The sequence below is a fragment of the Chanodichthys erythropterus genome, chromosome 19, assembly GCF_024489055.1.
Source record: "Chanodichthys erythropterus isolate Z2021 chromosome 19, ASM2448905v1, whole genome shotgun sequence".
Classification (NCBI taxonomy): Eukaryota; Metazoa; Chordata; class Actinopteri; order Cypriniformes; family Xenocyprididae; genus Chanodichthys; species Chanodichthys erythropterus.
The window spans coordinates 20,863,340-20,885,950 of NC_090239.1; the positions used below are offsets into that span (position 1 = coordinate 20,863,340).

Genomic DNA, 22,611 nt, shown 5'->3' on the forward strand with positions numbered 1-22,611 from the left:
AGTGTGTTATTACAGTAATTGTGTTTTGTCTTTGTGTCTCTGACCCTGAGCTCCGTCTCTGTTATTATTGGCCACCAATGCTGGAGAGGTTAATCTGATGAACGTTAGTCTTTCCATTATGTTATTAATAGAACATTGTATGGCAAAAACAGATTTTAACAGTTCAAATATGTTAGATCATCGACAGGTCCACCAAAATTCTGTCCAATAATGCTTTTATTTTTAGTGAAAAGTTCTGTTACATCATTTGTGTGATAAACAAAAATATGTACACGTGAGATCTCTTTCAGGATCATAAAAACAAAGTATACAGTGATGACAATCTTGACAGATGTACATTTAAATCGATTATTTCCTCTCAAATTCTTGTTGAGTGACACACTGTAATTACTGTTAAGCATTCTTCTTCCCACACATGAAACTCATAGGAGTGTATTAAGGTAGCCAATTTCTTAAGGTAATTTCACAGGCCGCTAGAAGTATAGGACAGAAAAGCATGTATGAAGATGAACAGGTTCCACGAGGCTGATTGAAAATTCTGCTGCTTTTCATTATAGTGTAAAAATGTGACTGCTTACATGTGACAATAAAAAAAGGAAAAAGAAAATGTGCAAGAACATTAAAGTGGGGCTGTATGGAAAACAGATGGATTAGAAGCGAGTTAAAAATAATAGTGTGTCTATATACAGTGGCCCCAGATTTGCACACTTTTGCCTTAAAAATTAAGTTAAAAATCTATGAATATCTGGGTTAAGTGTGTAAAGGTACCATCCATTGAATGTCAGATCAAATACAAAATATTAACTGAATCTAAAAAAAACAAAACAAAACTATGCTTGGAACTCAAGTGGTGTATGATGGGAATAAGGGGAATTATAGGAATTCTCCCTTGACTTTGGACATTTTCCATTGTCTTTTTCAGGATGTGTGCTCACTCTCTAGGGGTGTAAGCGGGAACTGGAGTTAATCATAACACATGTCTAGTCAATCACAGATGTTTATTATTTCAGAGAGTTTCATTTTAGCTTTTTAAGATATGCATCTTTGCATTACTGGGAAAATTTTATAGCAAAATTAAAATGTATGGAATCTGATAAAATATTTCTTATTTGTAGTAATAGAGACAGTTCCAGGGACACAGTTGCTAGGACTATGATGCCACAATTTAAGTTATTAATATTAATTTATTTTAATATTGAATTATTTTAGATAACTTCTTTTGATTCTCTATTATTCTCTAATGTCTCTTATTCTATTTTTTATCTATATTATCACTTTATTCATAGAATGGTACTATAAACATATTTTTATTGAAGTATTCTTATTATGCAAAATGAAAGTAAACACAAATACTGTATTTATAGTATTTACTTCACAGCATTATTGCCGTTAGTTTTGTTGCATCTGTTCTTGCTGATCCACACACATTTCATGATACAAAACATTTACTATCAAAAATTTATTTTTTTATTTTTTCTTACTTCTGGTAATCTGGTAACAGTTCCAGGGCCACAACTGCCAAGACTATGATGCCACAATTGAAATTATTAATATTAAGTTATTTTAATATTGAACTATTTTAGCTAACTTCATTTTATTCTCTAACGTCTCTTCTCTTTATTATGTATTCTGCATATCACTTTATTGAGACTTTATTCATAAACTTGAACTTTAAACTTTTTTTTGAAGTATTCTTATTATGCAAAATGTAAGTAAACACAAACACTGTATTTATAGTATTTACTTCATAGCTTTATTGCCGTTGGTTATGTTGTTCTTCATGTTTCACACACATTTCATGATTCAAAACATTTAGTATCAAAACATGTTTATAAATAATAATAATAAAAAACAGGTTAAAGTTAACACATGTGCTTCATATAGTCTATACACATAGCGTATTCATATCTCTTATTTTTCTCACAGTCACACTTAAATACAGGTGTTCAATAAATAGAGAAATATATTAACACATGAACTATAAAGTTTTAGAGTCAAGGGTATTCATTCACAGAATGATAATGCACTTTTTACAAAAAAGACAAATGAAATCAGTTCATGTAGCTTGTTCCAGTTGTTCAGTTCATTCAGAGTGCAGGGTCCCAAAGAGCTTGTCCCAGTGAGTGAAGTATGGAGCGTAGTTGGACTTGAACTTCTGATGGTGGACATCATGGTGTGGAGCTCCTCCATACAGTCCAAAAGGCACCAGTCTGTGTGTCGCCCATGGCAGGTCATAGCCACAGTGGTCCTCAACTGACAACCACATGTTCAGCATATGGAAAAGCATCTCTGTCATAGGATGAACCCCCAGCAACATGGGATTCACTGCAGCGAAGAAACCCAGAGACAGAGTCTCCCAAGCCCCTGAGTACTCAGTGGCCAGGGCGAAGGTGGATGTGTACTTGTGATGCACCTTATGGAAAGTGCGGTAGAGCCAGGGTACTTTGTGATGCAGAAGATGCCATACAAAGTACTGGAAGTCAAAGAGAAGCAGGCAGGCTGCAAGGTCCCAGACGACTCGCAGGACCCCAGGTGCCATCGCTGGGTAGTTGACCGGTCTCCAGTACCAGTGCAGGACACTCAGCGGGAAGATGTACACAGCATGGTTGTAGAGTGACAGCGCGAGGCAGCTCCAAATCATAGTCCAAGACACGCTGGTTTTCTGTTGAAGCTTGTATCTCCTTATCAGTGGTACCCTAGGAGACAGGGCATCCAGAACGACAAAAGGCAGACAGAAGCTTAGGTAGACTGTAATAGAGAAGAGCACTGGGAAATATGGAGACCGTAGCATGGTCTCGTACTGCATAATGCATTTCCAGATGCGCTGTAGTCCAAACATTTCCATTTCTACCAACTTCTGTTTCTGAATGAAACACAATGACTTTTGGCTTTTATAGAGCAAGACCCGCCCCTTTCTAACTTGCTCTGATCTCTCTCTCTCTCTCTGCTCTAAATGGCCCTTCCTTTTTGGAATTTCCAGGAAATTTTTTTTTTGTGGTAACCGAGTGTGTGTGAAGATCTCAGAGGGGGTATCTGCTTAGCTTATAGATTAATCAGATAGCTAATTACAAACCCTAATACGTAAATATAAAAATCCTGAAATTACTGAAAACTTCTTTACTACAAAAAAATGTATAATTAAAAACGATGATGGAAAGACAGAATAACAAAACAAAACAAACAAACAAACAAACAAAAAACAGTAAGGTAAGATTCAGAACTTGTAAACGAACTTACCATTAGTCAAAGACACTGTAGCTACAGTTATTCTGTTTAGATAGCAGCTCAAGGAGTATATCTCGCCCAGTCCCACGTCATATTTATATTCCGCACTTTGGTACTGTAAACTTGACAAAATATTCATCAATCCTACAAAAATATTAAGTTTAAGATCAAATTTCCGTGCGTCACATTAACATTTGTAGAGAACCTCAAGGAATAGCAGTGAGACTGACAGTGAGACAGTTAATTCAGTATCAACAGGTAACACCGCCGCCTGCTGTTTATAACAAGCAGGTGCTACTGCAGACACTGAAACGTGCTAGCTAGACAAATGTGTAATAGAAAGATAAACAAACAAACAAATAGTATAGTTAACTAAAACTACACATTAAAAAAAAAAAAAAAAAAATAGCCTACTAAAGGCCTAATAAAATTTCACCTTATTTTTCACCTTACAGGGAAAATTTTACAGTGTGATATATGAAAAATAAAATGTATGAAGTCTTAGTGGGGATTTAAATGTATCTATTTAAATGCTGTTTATATTATAGTGAATTAAGGGTGATTGGGACAGTCTTTGAATTTCTGCCTTGTGCAAGGTTTCTTGTCATATGAAAAACTTCAGCTCAACACATGATACATTTCTGTAATACTGAAGATGTTAACTATCCATTTGAGGAGGAAACATGTTATAATGAAATAATGTGTGACATACACTTTTCTGTAAACTGAGCAAAAAAACAAAAATAATAATAATAATTGGTAACATTTGGGTGATTGGGGACACAATGTTTGGATGATTGGGACAGCACATCTTTCCATTGATTTAGGGTATGTAAGCATATTTACTGTATTGCACATGTTAGTTAGCCTACATACTTTGATATAATTTTATAGGCAATATTTCCTTTTCTGTTCATCATCATTAAAAGGCCATGTTTATGTTTGTTCAGCTTTCTTCTATTCATGTTTCTATCAACAGTTTGTACAATATAGCTATGACAATTTTAGGACCTTATTAAAACTACCAAAAGCTTATGTCATTTTCATGCATTTCACGGTCAACTTCCTGCTTTGCTTGATGCATGCCCCGACCACCTACATGATGTTAGACCAATGAGGTCTTACAGCTGTAGGGCTTAGCAAAAAAAAAAAGTTTTTATTTTCACTCATCAGGTGAGAAAATAAATTCTATATAGTTATACTGTCCCATTTGATCTTATGTCCCAATAACCCTTAATTCACCCTACTTTAATTCATTCATTCAGATAGATAACCGACATACGCAGGGGCGTAGTTTGTTGGGTGGATGGGGGGGAGGTAACCCCCCCAATATTAAAATCCATAATTTAAAACCCCCCCCCCCCCCCCCCCAATATTTCAACATGAAAATCACAGTAGATCTATACTAAAATATGTAAAGTTCATTTATTTTGTAACAATAATTTTGTTTATAATCGAATATGTGTTTGTCATAATAAATTAGTCAAAAAAAATACCCCCCCTCCAGTGAACCGATTGGTAACGCCCAGCCAACGCGCGTTGCACTTTCAGAGAAGGAGGTATGAAAACATTGTAATAGCTAAGTACACATATATTTTAGCTAATCCATTGAAATTTAGCCATAGCCTAACTATCAGTGTAACTGTAACCAATTACTAAAACAGCCATCTATTTTGTCACTTCATTTTTCAATAGCGTCTTATCAATGACAAAAGTTTGTTTTCTTCCTTAATTAATCTGACTTTTGAACGAATTGGCTGAATTAACGTTTTAAGTAGCTCACTCATTAAAAAGTCGAATCGCTGCCATCTACTGGCGGTTTCAATATATAACATAATTTATTTCTTTTTAGAATCACTGTTATGTTAGAATTTGATGAATGGTTATACATAAATTCCATAAAGTTATGATAGATAGATAGATAGATAGATAGATAGATAGATAGATAGATAGATAGAGAAGAAATAGATTATCCAATAACACTAGCCTACATAAAACACATAAAACAGATTTTTTTAAAATAAAAAAACAAAAACAAAAAAACATGCAGCATACCAACGCTCAACCCCCCCAATGTTGAAACCAAATCTACGCCCTTGGACATACGGACAATAAACAGACTATAGCCTATACTGTCATAGCCTACATTAGCCTATGCGTTTATGACAAATTAAAAATCAAAAGTGATTTAGAACAACACGTCTTCTTTTACAGTGTATCACGAAAACGAAACTTGCCTCTGTTTTTACTTTCGTTTTCTTGACATCGAATCTTTCAGTACACGCGCAGTTTCAACGGAAAGAAGCACTGAATAAATGAGGTAGGACACGCACTGAATAGCACCTATTGCGACACATTTATCATCTAAACATGTAGTTAAAATGTAGTCTAGGCCTATTGCCTACGCATGTGCTAAATCATCTTAAGCAAAAATGTCTAAAACACTCCTGACCGCATAGCAGAATGTTATCATTTGTATGTTATTCATTTGGCTATCTTGTTAGGTCTACTATATTTTCAGCATATCTAAACTAGGTTCGCAAAATCATGAGCTATTATTTATAAAAATTATATTGTTAATCCTAACTTGCAAATTCCCCAGACATTGTTTACTATTATTTCTTTTCCTCATGTCTTCAGCATGGACATGGAAGCGGAGCTCAGGCAGCTGGAGTGTCTTTTTACATGGGGTGTAGAAAAATCAGACATAAGGGATTTGAGCAACTTACCAGAAAAACTCCATGATAGGATCAAATTTTGTCCACAAAAGTATCATGGCACGTATTTCAACCTTCTGGCTTTTATTAGCCACTTGGAGGGTAAAACCGAGAGTGCGCTGGACTACCTTCAAAATGCTGAATTGGCATTAAAGGAAGACAAACGGAAGAAAGCTGAGTTCTTGGTGACATTCTCCAGCTTTGCATGGGTGAACTATCACTTACAGAGGCTAAATGATGCAGAAGATTACTTAAACAAAGTGAAAAGTATATGCAAAGATATAACAGGTTCATCAGATTACTCCTGCAGCTTGCCCGTAGTACATGGTGAGAAAGCCTGGAGCTTTCTGAGACTTGGAGGAACATTCTATGAGCAAGCAAAAGAGAGTTTCTCTAAGGCTCTTGAGGCAGAACCAGACAACATTTTGTTTAATGTGGGCTACGCAATAGTGCTTTACAGGTTAGATGGCATGAACAAAGCAGTAGACACTGGAAGTGTCACCGAACAGCTTAGAAAAGCTCTCAGCCTTGAGCCCACAAACACTGAGATCATGGTACTTTTGGCTCTGAAACTCCAGAGGTCAAGGAGACAGGAAGCCCAGAACCTTATAAAAGAGGCCCTCAGGTTGTCTCCTGATGTTCCACAAGTAACCAGATATGTGGCCAAATACTTCAGAGCAGAGGGCTCCATTAAAGATTCTCTGTCTGTTCTCAAGAGGGCAGTAGAGCTTGCGCCAAATTCCTCCTTTCTGCACCATCAAATTGGCCTTTGCCATAAACAACAGCTTATTCAGATGTTTGAGGAGAGGAGGACCGGAAGGCGCATTCCTGCTGCTCAAAAAGCCTCTAAAATGGCTGAATGTATCCAGCACTTCTCAAAGGCTGTAGAGCTGAAGCCTAACAATATTTATGCTAAAGTGAATTTAGCTGAGGCCTATGGGGAGAACCGGCAACTTGGCGAGGCAGAGAAGATCTTTATCAGCCTGATAGATGACAAAGCTCTCAGTGAGTCCGATAAGCAGCACTGCCACACTTGCTATGGTTTGTTCTTGCTTTACAAGAAAAAGGATGAAGACAAAGCAGTCGGCCAGTTCAAGGCAGCTTATATGATTCCAGTCACCACCTATGAAAGGAAACAAGCTGGCCAGAAGCTCAGGCTGATTGCGGAGAGGAATCTCAACACTAAGAAGAAAGTCAGAGAAGCATACGAGATTTTGGCCTTCATATCTTCTGAAGACAAGCTGGAGACTCAAAGCAAAGGAGTATCTTCATAGAGCCCAGCAGCAATCCTCTGAGGAGGAGCTGTCAAAAAACTTTGCTAAGGGACCAAAATTTTAATACATTGTTTTGCTTGTACATATATTTATCACAAAAAAGAAAAAGAAAAAAAGAATATAAAGCTATTAATGTTAACTTATTTACATTTATCCATTTATCAACAAATGAGGCACACAATTTGCAGTAATGTCATGTATAAGCTAAAATATTACAAAAAAAAAAAAAAACAGAAATAAAATGCAAAAAAAGTAATAAATAAATAAAACACTCTTATATAATATATATAAAACAAACACACACATATATATACTGTATATTATATGAAGTGCTTTTGTTTATGGTATGGTTTAGTTAAGCTATAGAGTTGTATTTAAGGATCATGAAATTTCTTTGGTATTAGTACTAATACTGATTTTTAGTAGCATGACAACACTAGATCAAACTGATGGAAATGAATGGATTAAATAAAGAGAATCAACTCCAGTTGATCAAACATCACCACATTCAGTCACATCTGAATCAAAATTAACTTAAAGTGATTTAAGTTCACATGCTTTTCTGTGAGGCTAAACAGATATCAGAAAGTAACAGATAAAAGATGATGCAGACACCAGATGCATGGCTGGGAATAGACCATCCTTTATTTGACTAGCAAATATCACAGAACAATTGAGGCAGCCTTTAGCTCTCTCTTTCCATCTTTCTTCAGCCAAGGTTTCAGTTTCCATTCTGAGTTTGACCCTCCCATTTCTAGGAGAGGACAATAAAGCCTGCTGCACCTTCCTCATGAGACTTCTGAAACATTTATCGTACAGACATGACATCCAGCATGAGGTAAGTACATGCCTACAACAAATTAATTTGATTTTGCAGTTGGTCTACAATATATTTTTAGCAAAATTATTTATATATGCTACATATCTTTCAATATGTTTTTTTTATATTTTATATATTCATACATTTAAAATTTGTGATACATATTTGTAGTAAACAGCACAGCATACAGAAATATATATTTTTCAAATTGAAAATATATTTTGCTTAGACTTCAAATGCCAAAGTATATTATAAAAAAACAATTTAGATAAATGTACTTTTTAATATCTACTTTGGTCTGCAAAATATTAATTATTTTATTTGTTATTTTTTATTTAGTACTGTTCTGAATAAGATATTTTATATAAAATGTTTACATAATATAGTCCACTATAACCCCCTTGATTTTTTTCTGTGTGGATGACCTGGATGGTCTGTTTTTTTTTTTTGTTTTTTTTTTTTGTGATTCTATTGTTTGTCCTGAGCAGTTAAACTGCCCAACATTCTTCAGAAAAATTCTCCTGGTCCTGCAAATTCTTTGATTTTCCAGCATCTTATATGCATATTTTAACCCTTTCCAGCAGGGATTGTATATTTTGATATCCACAAAAGAGGGACTCAAACACAACTATTACAAAAGGTTCAAACATTCACTGATGCTCCAGAAGGAAACAACGCATTAAGAATCAGGGGTGAAAACTTTTGAACAGGATGAGGATATCCAAATTTTTCTTATTTTGTTTTAATATCATATTTTTTTTCATTTAGTACTGCCCTTCGGAAGCAACATAAGATACTTACATATTTACCGGAAGACAAATTAAGTATAATTTACCTTGATCTTCAAATGCAAAAAGTCTATGCCCCCTGGTTCTTAATACATCATGTTTCCTTCTGGACCATCAGTGAATGTTTGAATCTTTTGTAATACTTGTGTATGAGTCCCTCAATTGTCCTCAGTATGAAAAGATGGATCTCAAAATAGTCACTGCTCTAAAGGGTTCAAATATGCAGAATCTTTTCATATGGGAATTAGTTATCTTATATATTTATATTTATCTTTGTTATATATTTACCTTTTTTTTTTTTCAGTATGGAACCTGACAGAACTTTGAGAACAAAACTTCACCAGCTGGAATGCCACTTCACCTGGGCTCTATTAAAAGATGATATAGATCTAAATGATGTTATCAACAGGCTGGAAGAACAGATTAAAGAACAGATTCTTGGAAAGAAAGAAGTACTTGCCCGAACTTACAGTGCTTTGGCATACATCCAGTTCCTTCTGGGGTTTCACGAGGAGGCACATAAAAACCTCATGATATCCGTGGAGCTCCACATGGAATGCCATAGGGATGAATTTCATAAGACTCTTATTGTCACATATGGAAACATTGTCTGGTTAAACTACCACATGAAAAACTACACAGAGTGTGAAATTTACCTGAAGAAGCTCCAGAAGATAAACAAAACATTTTCAAAAGAGTTTTCATCTGTTCCGGAGGTGCTTGGTGAGAAGGGATGGACTTTTCTTAAATTCTCACGCAAATATTACGACAGAGCCAAAGAATGTTTCAGGAAGGCTTTAGAACTGGAACCAGATGAAGGTGAATGGAACGCTGGTTATGCCATTGCTCTGTATCGTACTGAATACGAGAGTTTGGAGTCCAATTCGGAGAATTCGCCTACAATCATGCAACTGAGAAGGGCCATTGACAAGAATCCAGATGATGACGTTCTCAAGGTTCTCTTAAGTTTGCGATTGGTTGTTTACAAGAGGTACAGAGAAGCTGAAAGCTTGGTAGAGATGGCTTTAGAAAGATCTCCAGATCACCCACATGTCATTCGATATGTTGGGAAATTCTTCAGGAATCAAGGGTCTGTGGACAGGTCAATCACTCTGTTGAAGCGAGCTCTTGAACACTCACCCAATTCAAGTTTCATACACCATCAGTTGGCTCTCTGCTATAAGCTGAAGAAAATCCAAATTCAGCAAGAACAAAGTCACCATTCCAAGGGGTCAAGAGTTCAACAGATTCGTGATCAGTGCATCTACCATTTAGAAAAGGCTACCAGCCTGATGACCTCCTTTATTTCTGCAATGAGCGATCTAGCACTGATGTACGGAGAGAACCACGACATGTCTCGGGCTGAGGAGCTGTTTCTGGTCACATTCAAAACAGCTGAAGAGAAAAATGACAATTTGCATGTGGTCAATTTTTATTATGCTGAATTCCAGCTTTACTGCCACAAATGTGAGCCGTTAGCTATCAAACACTACACAGAATGTCTGAAGATGAGCCCGAAATCAGTCGAAGGGAAGAGAAGTGCCAGCAGTTTGAGGAAGATCGCTGAGAAACGGATTCGGAGAAACTCGCAGGAAGGGGAGGCTTATGGGATACTAGGGTTCCTTCATAAGGAAAAAGGAGAGAAACGTCAAGCCATTGAGTGCTATGAGAAAGCTCTGAGTTATGAAGACAATGATGAGTTCCTCAGTAACCTTAGTGCACTCAGGCTGTCCTTACAGTAAAGTCATCACAAATTATATGATTACACAATTATGCAATATGCATTTGAGTGTGCTTCATGTATTGGCACTTTATGATATTTATGACTGTATAATGGAGATAAAAAAATATTGTCAGAATATATATATATAATATATCTTTATGCTTTAAGATTAAACTAACATAGGCCTAATATATTGTAAAATATTTAACTGTATGTCAAACTGTGATACTTTATCCAAAAGGCACTTTATAAGAGTTTGAAAGTTGAAATAAAATCCATGATGTATATAATGCTTGTTTGATTGTCAGTTTTTTTTTCTTGTCTATACAGATTAAAACATAGGTAATGTGAGCTGTTACAAAGATGAATAATTTCCTTTCAAATCCCTTAGATAATGTAATCTAATGCTTGCATTTCAACGTGGAATGAATTTTTTTCCATACATCAGAACATCTTGAAGTGAACAAGTGAAAAACTTAATTATGTGCCCTGCATAAAAGAAAACATAAATCAGGCACTTGTAAAATAAAACATTTGCTTGGAAAAAGCTACCTTTAAATACCATCCAGAGACCTCGATCAATAATATCCAAATGACAGCCTCACCCACGGATATTCAGTTATGCCCTTAATATTTAACTTGTTAGAGTGTAAACACAGTGCTATGCACTGCAGATTTGATTACATTTTGAGGTGTAGAATGATTGGATCATATTTCATTCTGGCACAAATTCTGCATTGTAAACTCAAGTGTTGTTTTTTATTGTGGCACAATTTCTGCTGGACCTTAATGAAAAAGAAATAGGACATAAGACTATTGCATTTGACATTGTTCTTTCTAACAATATTTATGTGTTTTATCATTGGCAAGTTGGCAGGTTTTATAGCTGTTCTTCCTCAAAAGTGCTGAAATTAATGTTAAAATTATTTGTGAGTGTTGGGGGGGGAGGGGGGGGGGGGGGGGGGGGATTGGTTGGGGCCCGGAGGGGCAATGCCCCCCCCAGATTTCTCTTGTGCCCCTCCAACATCCCCAGGATACAAATTTTTTTGTGATAGCACTCAAAATGTAAAAAAATATATAAACACTAAATTAGTTTATACGCAAATTTTTCTGGCGCGCCTTGCAGCCAGACATGCTCAGCACTTCAGGTGCTCACTCACACCATGCTAGAATTGCCATAATTACAAGATTTCAACTTGTAAAAAGCATTCATGTCCTCATCCATATCCTTTTTCTAAGCAGTTTTCCAAGACACACCTTATCTGATCACTTCTCAAGACGGCCATTGACAATCACTTGAGCAGATGACATGCAGCTCTTTTATAAATGCACTAGTCAATATTTAAACGCGCACACACCGTTAATACATTACACGATCATGGAACACTTGGAAATGTAGCTTGGAATTTTAAAAATGTGATTTCCAAGTCATGAAAAATCCAACCTGATCTCACGGCAATTCGTACGTATTTTACGAGGTGGCTAAGTCGTATGAATTCATACGACCTCACTCGTACTAATTCATACGTTTTTTGCTAAATCGTATGTATTTTACGAGTTGACAAATTCGTATGAATTCATACGAATGACCTACCCCAAACCCCGCCCCTAAACCTAACCGTCACTGGGGTTTAGACAAATCGTACGAATTCGCACGAGTGATGTCGTATGAATTTATACGAAATAGCCACCTCGTAGAATAAGTACGAATTGGTCGTGAGATAGCGTTGAAAAATCTTGAAAATTAATAAATTAAAAACAAATATATATATATATATATATATATATATATATAGATGTAACTATTATAGTAAAATATAAAATAGTTTTGCTAAGTTATGTTCAGCTCTAAAATATTCTATCAGCATATTGCGCTATTTGTTGAATAGTAGCCTATTATTTGATGTGATAACACCTTTCAGAATCTGCAAAATATCAATAATTTAAAAAATAAATAAGTGAGATCAAAAATTGTTTTGTTTTTTTGTTTTTTTGGCACTGCAACAAAAATGTATTATTATGAGATGTTTACATATAGTCCACAATATATAATAAAACACGAAAAAGGAAAGAATCATGTAACCAGGTCTTCTAATGGTTTACATTTCTTCAATGAACCAAGTTGTGTTCTTCCACTTTTAAATTTTACCATTCTTAAAGATTTAGAGTAAATCCAAAATTCTTTCTGCAAAACAGAAAACAATGGCTTTGTTTTAAGGAACTTACAGTAAATTAATATAACATGAATATAACATTTTCCCAAAATGAAAATATTGTTCAGTAGACATTGAATGTGTTCATCTTCCATTATTATACCAAAAGTTATGTAATATTTAGAAAATAAAGTAATCAAATTAATTGTAATTTTAAGCCATTCGTATCTTAGACCAAAAGTCTCTAAACAGTCCAATTAAACAGTTGTACTAACTAAATAGTCAAAAAACAAATGTTTCAATTTCAGAATTATAGAAAGTACTTTTGTGATTAGCTAATATTAAATTTGAAGCGGTTATTAATCGGAAAAATCTGAAAAATGGAGGAAACTGTTTAGTAGTTAAAAGGGGGTAGGGGGATCATAAACCTATGAATCATAAATCATATTATGCTGCCCCACCAAGTTTTCGAAATGCCCCCTCCAGTCACTCAATCCTAGAACCGGGCCTGATTAGTAATAGTTTGCTTTCACTGTGATTATTTAACTGACATGCCCACAACTCAGAAAGTCTCAAAGAAAACAAAGAGTTCATGTGCATTTGTGAGGTCTTGCCTTTGCCCCTAATCAAAGTTGTGCTCAGTTAAATGAGTTTGTCTTTTTTTATGCCAGTTTATTGAGAACCAGAATGGCCAGAATGCTGCTTCAAATCATATTATGATCATGATCATATTTGAGAGAGTACATAAATGCCACCACATAATTCATCATAATCACCAGGGGGAAACTGGGAATAAATTGGTAAATTTGTAGCTACCATTTTGAATTGAAATGTTTAAAATTAAATGGAAATGAAGGGTGATTGGGATGGCATAATATTTGTTTGAATTTTACTACACACATATTGGGTTTCCATGTTTTATGGGGACATTCAATAAACAAAATAATATTTGTACTGTACAAACTATATATTCTATCCCCTAACCCTAACTCGAGTTTGGGAAGATGATTTGCGTATGTTGCGTTCCCAAATGCAAATTATAAGCGACTCAGACACACACTTGCAGAGTAGCCTTTTCTGAGAATGAGAATTGAAACTGAAAATGAACAGTGCTGAAACATGCAGAGCGTCAGACTATATTTATTTAGTTACAACAACGATTTGATGATCGCACCAAGTAAGCCATATCACATTCTCACAATGCATTATCAAAAAAAAAAAAAAAAAAAAACTCTCTCGCGTCTCTCGCATGTGGCCGCGAGCTCGTGCAGCGCTTCTCTCTCTCTATATATATGAAACGTAGCCTAGAATTTTTTAAACCACAGACAGCCAACAATATTATTGGAAAAAATGTCCAAACATTCTAGCCTATGGTTAATTCATTTGTAGACTAGCCTACACTAACAACGATTTGGGACAAATATAATGTAACTTAATGGAAAACTATAAGAGAGAAGCGCTCTGGCACAACACCGGCAACTAACGTTGGTATATTCACGTTCTACACGAACAATTTGTTGCAAGTCAAAATAAATGCTTCTTTTAACAAGATGTTAAATGAAATTTCACTCAGCATCAAACTGCCAGTATATCGAATTCAATTTTGGGGTGGCACCCGGGGTGGCCAATCAGATGTCAGGGGTGTCCAGCGCCCTGGTAGCTACACCCCTGTGGCATCGACAGTGCTCGGGTTCGAAAACGTGCAGGAAACTGAACGGGCATGACGCATCTTTCAGGAAACGAAAGTGTTTCGCTGCCTACTGAGCTTGTACAACAGAGCGATCCGTATCATTTCCCACAAGCAACAAGAAAAACGATGTCAGAGATGAGGTGAATACCGTTTATATATTAACTAAAGATTTGTCTTGATTATGAAGCTAAATTACAAAAGTTAATGCTAACAGGCTGGAAAGTTTTGAATTCTGTTCGAGGAGACCTGAGGGAGAGACATAATGTTACAAAAAATGCATAGCTGATGTTTTTGCAGTCGAGTTTCAAATAACGATACTCTGTTCAGTACTTCAAACTTCAAACTCTAGCATAACAACAACAGTACAGTGGTAGGAAACAAGGAGCACATTTTCTATTGTATGAAAATTCTCATAATGTTTTCCAAAAATGTCAAATTGCATGGCTAATTTAATATCAACAATGTTTTTAATCGAGTAAATTTGTAAGTGTCCATGTAAAAATACAATTTACAGACAAAACAAATATGGGGTAAGAAATTATAAGTTGTTTAATGAAAGAATGGTATCATCTGAATCTTAATCTTAATTTGATATGCTACAACAACCACACAAACCTTTCATTTAGGCTCCATGTATAAAAAATAAAAATAAAAAAAAAGGAAGAAATTTAATGGCTAATTAGACAGACCCTTCCTCATAACCAGCATAACCACCTCATAACCTCAGTCATAGCTGCAGCTTTCTCCTTGTTTATACTGAAGCTAAGCAGGGCTGGGTCTCAAATCCCTGCATGGGAAACTTCTTGAAAAACTGACGCTGAAGAAATGTTAGTGAGTTCAGCAGGGGGCGCACTCTTTCATTAGATTAATCAAATGCTTTGATTAGCGCTCTCTGGTTAGATTAGATGGTAAGCAAACAATCAGTTCTAGTGATCCAAGGAGGGACAAACCACAATCCAGTGACAGAGGAGAACTGGCCCCTCTGACTGAGCATGGCTTCTCTTTTTTTTTTTTTTTTTTTTTTTTTTTTTTTACGAATATACTACTTTTCCTGTTATCACTGTGAAGCTGCCTTGAAACAATCTGTTTTGTATAAAGCGCTATATAAATAAAGATGGCTTGACTTCACTTAATGACAGTGGTTTTCACTGGTGGAAGTGGCCTCTTTCAGTAGGATAATGCACCTTGCCACACTGCACACAATGCTCAGGAATGATTTGAGGAACATTATGAAGTGTTCAAGGTGTTGCTCAGGCCTCCAAATTCCCCAAATCTCAATCCATTTGAGCATCTGTGGGATGTGCTGGACCAACAAGTTTGACTTGAACTGAAGGATCTGCTGCTAATGTCTTTGGGTTATCTGTCATGATCACCAGTTGAAGTGTCCTGGTTAGCCACCAGAGGGCACTCCACCCCAGACATTGTCTTACAATTTCAAACTCCATTTCCCATAACCCTTTGTCCCGGACTCATCATCATGTCTTCATTGCACTCAGCTGTTTTCACTCATGTCATTTAGTTCTGTTCTGCCTATTTATACACTGTTTGTTTCTGTCATCTTCATTGAGGTTTAAACTGTTGTCACCTGCAATTCTGAGCACCCTTTTTTCAGATTATTTCTTTCCTGCTGGTTTTGTTTTCGACTGTTTATATGGATTTTGACTCTTTACTGGCTGTGACTATGATTTTGGATTTCTCTTAATAAAAGCTGCATGAGGATCTTACCCCAAGTCTTAGAGCATTCCATGACATTATCACTCTGTTTCCTTGTGGAGTTCAGGAGATTCCCCTCTCACTCTAATGCATTTTGAGTGTGAGAAAAGTGTATATAAATGTAATTAATTATTGTGGAATGCTCTGTCTTTACCGCACTGCCGCTACAGCTATATATAAACCTCCAGACAGATGTTTTTGTCAGAGGCATTATCATCATTATTATTATTAATAACAATATTGAATAAACAAACAATATTTTTATTGCATATTATTATCATCACTCAATCATGATGTCGCTCTAAAACCTTAAGACTTTTGTTTATCTTCAGAACACAAATGAAGATATTTTTAATAAAATCCGACCGATTTCTGTCCCTCCGTTGACAACTATGAAACTTCCACTTTGATGCTTCAAAAATCCAAAGAGATCGTAAAACTAATCCATAAGAATTGAGCGGTTTAGTCCAAATTTTCTGAAGAGATACAATTGCTTTATATGATGAACAGATTGAATTTATACTTTTATTCACATATAAACATTCATCAACTCTCACATCAGTTGTGGTAAATGGAAGCTTAAGCATGTTTGCTTGACGTGTGCGAGAACCAGTTCATTCTTGTGTGTTACATAAGATGTTTGAGCTTCTGCAAGGGGTTTGTTCTCGCACATCAAGCAGGTTTGGTTGAGCTTCTGTTTATGTTCGCTGATCAATGTTTTTATGTGAATAAAAGCCTCAATTCAATCTGTTAATCATATAAAGCGATTGTGTCTCTTCAGAAAATTTGGACTAAACCACAATTCATATGAATTCCTTTTACAATCTATTTATGAACTTTTTTAAGCATCTAAGTGGCAGTTGCGTAGCTGTCAATGGAGGGACAGGAATCTCTCAGATTTCATTTCACTAAAAACATTTCACCTGTGTTCCGAAGATGAACGGAAGTCTTACAGGTTTGGAACAACATGAGTAAATAACAGAATTGAATTGAATTAAAACGAAATGGGTAATGGTTATGGGCGTTCACATAGGTGAAGTCATAACAATTTAAAAAAAAAACTACAATAAATTCACACAAAAACACTCTTTGCTATCCCTACATAAAGGGTTAGTTCACCCAAAAATGTTTTTAATATTCAGAACACAAATTAAGATATTTTTGTTGAAATCCGATGGCTCAGTGAATTCCTGAAGCAGTTTTTTTTTGTTTTTTTTGGCGCACCAAAAATATTCTTGTCGCTTTATAATATTAAATATTGAACCACTGTACTCACATGAACTGATTTAAATATGTTTTTAGTACATTAATGGATCTTGAGAGAGGAAATGTCATTGCTGGCTATGAAGGCCTCACTGAGCCATCGGATTTCAACAAAAATATCTTAATTTGTGTTCCGAAGATTAACGAAGGTCTTACGGTTGTGGAACACCATGCGGGTGAGTAATAAATGACAGAATTTTCATTTTTTGGTGAACTAACCCTTTAATAATATGTCATTTTATTACAAAGTGTAATAGTCTTCTAATGAGTTGTTTTTATTCTTTTAACAAATTCATTTGTTTTCTTGTCAGTTCAACCCAGGAGAGTTTACAACCAAAACTGGATCAACTGGAGTGTCACTTCACTTGGAACATTAAAAAAGATGATCTGGCCTTAACAGATATCCTCAATAGGCTTGAGGAACAGGTCAAGATGGGTCGAGGGGGGGAGCAAGGTGTTGCAAGAACTCACTGCTCTTTAGGATATGTGAAATTCCTTCTTGGCCTCAAAGAAGAAGCCCTTACCCATCTGTTGAAATCTGAGACACTCAAAGAAGAAGCCCTTACCCATCTGTTGAAATCTGAGACACTCATTAAAGAAAACCTTGGTGACAGCTGTGACAAGACTCTAATTGTCACCTATGGAAATTTTGCCTGGATAAACTTCCACATGAAGAACTACACAGAGTGTGAAAGTTATCTGATGAAGCTTCAGAAGATAAAGGAAACATTTACAACTGAGTTTTCATCTGTTCCAGAGGTCCTTGGTGAGAAAGGATGGGCCTATCTTAAAATCTCTCGCAAATATTATGACAGAGCCGTAGAAGTTTTCCAGAAGGCAGTGGAATTGGATCCAGAAAATAGCGAGTGGAACGCTGGTTATGCCACAGCTCTGTATCGCATTGAAACTAGTTCTCGCACTGAGTCTTGCACTGTGGATTCACCTGCGATCAAACAGCTGAGACAAGCCCTTGACATCAACCCAGATGATGATACCTTGAGAGTTCTTCTAGGACTTAAACTTTTGTTATGTTCCAAAAAGTTGATGAATGAGTCTGAGAAACTAATGGAGACAGCTCTGAATGGCTCTCCAAATGATCCACATGTCATAAGGTATGTTGGGAAATACTTAAGGAATCAAGGATCTGTCGACAGGTCTATTGCACTGCTGATGAAAGCACTTGAAAGATCACCAAAGTCAGGTTTCATACATCATCAGTTGGCAATGTGCTACAAGAACAAGAAAATAACTTTACAGAAAGAACAAGACAGAGGTAATAGAAGTGAGGTAAACTATGCACGAAATCAGTGCATCTACTACTTAGAAAAGGCAACTTCTCTGAAAGATTCCTTTATCTTTGCCATGTGTGAGCTTGCACTTCAATACGGAGAGAGAGGTGACATGTCCAAGGCAGACAAACTGTTTGGCAGAACATTTAAGACAGCTAGAGAGAAAAATGATAGTGTGCATGTAGTACATTATTACTATGCTGACTTCCAGAAGTACTGTAATAGACGCGAGGACTTTGCAATCGAGCACTACAAAAAGTGTTTGAAAATGAATCCACATTCTAGTGAGGGGGAAAGAAGTGCAAAGAAACTGATGATCATTGCTCAGAGATGTATCAGGGTTAACCCAGCTGATTGGAAAGCCAATGAAATACTGGGATTAATTTATCATTTGAAAGGGGAAATGTTTGAGGACACCAAGCGCTATGCAGCCACTTCAGACAATGATGATGATGATGATGATGATGAATACATCAGTAATCTTAGTGAGTGCTTTAAAGAATGTGCAATTAATGGTTAAAAATGGGCCTTATTTGTGTATTTCTGTGCACAGAAAACATGTGCATGCACATACATTTCATAAATGGTTCTTAACCTCATTAATGATCCTGGTGAGTCCTGATGATGAATCCAAGTGATTCCATTTGAGAGTGTCCCCACAACTAGTAATTTTCATAAAACATGCCCGAACTATGCATGCATGCTCACTCCCGCCTGAAAGTACATGCAGGAAGATGAATTCAGGTAAAGTAAGCCAATTAAAGTACTTGAATGAAAGGTATGCTGCTTTTTGAAAAGATGAGATCATTTTGGGTAATGCAGTATGACACTGAAAGTGTGGCCAAACCTCAAAGGAGGACAAGGTAATACCATTAAGCCTGTTAATGCAACATCCAGAGGAAATCAATAGATCATTGTGGCAGAGTGAAAAGGATATCTCTCTCAAATACTGATAAAAACTGCTAATTTCAAGTATAGGTAGGTTGGTACACTTTCCATGTCAGGTGGTACAATGATATAATATATATTTACACATATTTGGTTGTACCATCTGGCAAAAAAAATAAAAATAATAATAATATAATAATAATTTAAACACTTTGAAATGTTATGTGACAACCCTGACAGCAATATACTGTCGGCCCAGAACCGGCCCACATCTAGTCTGTGTGTAATCCATAAATACCAGATCTGGGCCACACTATGTTGCTGTCTGGGTGAAACTTGTTTAAACACATTGTTTGTTACTCAAACATATGCATTTCATCAGTTCAAAAAGATTTTTTAAAAATGCCTTTTTTTGAAGCTGACAATTACCCATATAACAAAACCTGTTTGGAAAATATTTATCTTGCAGTAAAGTTGAACTGTTTGGCAAAGAGTGTGTTTAGATCACTGTGTTAATTGTTTTGAGAGCAGTTACAATTCTTTGGAGAAATGTGTCAAATCGATTGAGAAAAACTGTAATAGTATTACAGTTGCTCGATTGCTTAAACACATTTCTTGAAACTATGCCTCATATTCTCAAAAAAGTAAACACAAATACATAACATCTCACCCAATTCCCTAAACATCCTATTTTCAGGTCAAAATGAAGCTCTACACTCAAAACCATTCACTCTTGCTGAAAAAACATACTTTGCCCTCAGACATCACACACAAGCCCTCAAAAAAAAAAAAAAAAAAAAACACACTACAACATAGTCTTACACACTGGTGAGATCAATTCAATAAAATGTGTTGTAACAAAGTAAAGCACTCAGAAGTTATTGTAGAGTACACTGAGGTACACCTACCAGTTTTCCTCCCTGAAGGTTCTTATGATCGAGGTGATGTTGAAGCAACTTAAGTTTGGCTGTACTCATTGCTCAGCCTCCCTAGTCATACCATGGACAAGGACATGGTCAACTTGTGGCACGAAGACTCCTTGTCTCCTTGCACCTCATGCGCATCCTCGTGCTCTCCTCGTCTTCCTCTTCCTTCACCTCTTCCTCCACTCCTTACTGCTCTTCCTCCTCCTCTTCCTCCTCCTCCTCTCTGGTGTCCTTGATCTTTTCAGTCACGTCTCTCTATATATCCATTGTTCCAAAACTGAATGAACTGACTCTGGCTCTTTTATCTCTCTATTGAAGGTTCTGATTGGTGTGTGATAAATGTTGACTTCTGGTGTTTCCATGTGGGTAACTGTGTGCTAATTGAGCTCAAGTTATGCTGACTTGAGTGATCAATACTGAATAGTGCATTCTAAATGACAACATGACGTATAATGAGAAATGAGTTGTGTCTACAGTTCTGCAGTGACAGATCAGCAAATCTGATTCATGTGATAAAACAGGGAAATAGTGTTTATAGTTTAGGGAATTGGGTGTGCTTTTTGATAAATGGTGTTATGGTTTTGAAATTTTAGTTCAAAAGCTTGGTTATAGTGTTTAAGCAATCGAGAAAAACTGTAAATGTGCTAAATAAAGTGGGCCACCTTTAATCGTCAGTAACTGTACACAAAAATTCATTAACGGAATTGACATTCACTTATTATTTTATTTCAGCAATGAGTGTCCAGTCAGGAATTTCAAGTAAGATGTTTTTTTTTTTTTGTTTTTTTTTTTTTTTTACTGTAAACAGAAAACGTAGAAAAGAAAATGTAGAAAAAAAGCTTTAAAATTATAGTTACATTTAAAGTTCAGTTGTTCCACACATTCAGCTTTGTTAGTCTATTTGTTGCATATGTTAGACAAATACATTTTTATAGAGTTGTGTAGATTTAATGTCAACATGTTCTCACAGTTACATTTACATGTATGCATTTCACAGATGCTATTATACTAAGCGACTTTGCATTCAAGGTAGCCTATACGTATTGTACACTGTAGAAAAAATCATCATTGTTTTTGCTACTGATGGATAAATGTGTGCTATTTGACTTTACAAAGTGACACTTGAATTAATTATACTACGTGTTTGTGTTTTCTGAATGAGAACAAGGTTAAACCACTGTAAAATAAGGGCAATTTTTGTGTACTTTTACAGAAATCCTTAAGAAAATTGGAATGTGTGTGAAAACAAGTGAAATGTGTTTATAGTTTTGAGAAATGTGTCTTTGTTTTGAGAATTGAATAAATGGTTTGGGAAATTGTGTCAAATGAATCAGTTATAGTGTGTTAGCAATCAAGACAAACTGTAAATGAAATTAAGGTGATCTGTGCTCCAGAGAGTAATTCTTCTTATAATAATAAAAAAAAAAAACTACAAAAATGGAGACTAAAACTAATACAGCCCTGTGAGTCTTAAACATGATTCATAATGATTGCAGTTGTACTTGCGTCTTCTGCTGTATATTTTACTCAATTTTTCTCTGTTTGTATTTGTGGGTTTTCAGTTTCCTTCCCTTTTGACAAGTTGCTTCTTGCGGTTTCATTTAAAGGTAATTTTGGTTGTGAGTAATGAGTACTTTCATGTGTCAATATAAGGGAACACATTGTAGGAATGTTGGAAATAAGTGCAATTATAATTTTTGTTAGCATGTAGTTTATTATTATTACTTTGACAAATAAAACATCTTGTGGCAGGAAACAACTTTTCTGTGCTTTTTGTGTTAAGAAATTTTACATAGTGACATGGTATTACAGGTTTTTTCAAATTGCTTACACAATAAAAGTGGTACTTGAGACCCACTCAGTTAAACCATTCACTTGTGTACCGAATCTTCAGACCAAGTCTGCAAAACTAACAGATCTTGTGTTTCATTTAGCAAACACTGCAGTTAAATACCACAATCATTTCCCGATTAACTATCTTGTGTGAAGACTATTATACATAATTAGTTCACTTAGAATGATTCTGACTTGCATTTCTGTTTATAGTATATATATATATATATGCACCGATCAAGCATAACATTATGACCACTGACAGGTGAAGTGAATAACATTGATTATCTCTTCATCACGGCACCTGTT

At 35.7% G+C, this 22,611-nt stretch overlaps 3 protein-coding genes across 5 annotated transcripts; 2 read left to right on the forward strand and 1 right to left on the reverse strand.

The window, feature by feature from the left end:
- Window positions 1–1,719: 1,719 nt before the first annotated feature.
- ch25h (cholesterol 25-hydroxylase) lies at window positions 1,720–2,876 on the reverse strand. Its single transcript, XM_067369662.1, has one exon. It carries the CDS (start codon window positions 2,843–2,845, stop codon window positions 2,084–2,086), a length of 762 nt encoding a protein of 253 aa, XP_067225763.1. The 5' UTR covers window positions 2,846–2,876; the 3' UTR covers window positions 1,720–2,083.
- A 1,852-nt stretch (window positions 2,877–4,728) lies between these two features.
- LOC137007943 (interferon-induced protein with tetratricopeptide repeats 5-like) lies at window positions 4,729–10,822 on the forward strand. Of its 2 annotated transcripts, XM_067369660.1 has the most exons (3): window positions 4,766–5,545; window positions 7,975–8,054; window positions 9,129–10,822. In XM_067369660.1, exons 2-3 carry the CDS (start codon window positions 8,038–8,040, stop codon window positions 10,564–10,566), a joined length of 1,455 nt encoding a protein of 484 aa, XP_067225761.1. In that variant the 5' UTR covers window positions 4,766–5,545; window positions 7,975–8,037; the 3' UTR covers window positions 10,567–10,822. The 2 variants fall into 2 exon arrangements, with proteins under 2 accessions (XP_067225762.1, XP_067225761.1); XM_067369661.1 differs by lacking the exon at window positions 9,129–10,822 and having other exon boundaries at window positions 4,729–5,545; window positions 5,866–8,032.
- A 3,583-nt stretch (window positions 10,823–14,405) lies between these two features.
- Window positions 14,406–22,216, forward strand: ifit11 (interferon-induced protein with tetratricopeptide repeats 11). 2 transcript variants are annotated; one of them, XM_067369225.1, is made up of 3 exons: window positions 14,426–14,530; window positions 17,406–17,542; window positions 17,678–22,216. In XM_067369225.1, exon 3 carries the CDS (start codon window positions 17,799–17,801, stop codon window positions 19,173–19,175), a length of 1,377 nt encoding a protein of 458 aa, XP_067225326.1. In that variant the 5' UTR covers window positions 14,426–14,530; window positions 17,406–17,542; window positions 17,678–17,798; the 3' UTR covers window positions 19,176–22,216. The 2 variants fall into 2 exon arrangements, with proteins under 2 accessions (XP_067225325.1, XP_067225326.1); XM_067369224.1 differs by lacking the exon at window positions 17,406–17,542 and having other exon boundaries at window positions 14,406–14,530.
- Window positions 22,217–22,611: the final 395 nt, after the last annotated feature.

What these genes read in the sequence shown, in the direction of transcription:
- ch25h (XM_067369662.1), bottom strand. Translation starts at nt 2,845, where the DNA reads ATGGAAATGTTTGGACTACAGCGCATCTGGAAATGCATTATGCAGTAC.
- ifit11 (XM_067369224.1), top strand. Translation starts at nt 14,421, where the DNA reads ATGACGCATCTTTCAGGAAACGAAAGTGTTTCGCTGCCTACTGAGCTT. An exon ending in AAAACGATGTCAGAGATGAG is followed by an intron (nt 14,531 to 17,677) that starts GTGAATACCGTT and finishes TTTTCTTGTCAG; the next exon opens with TTCAACCCAGGAGAGTTTAC.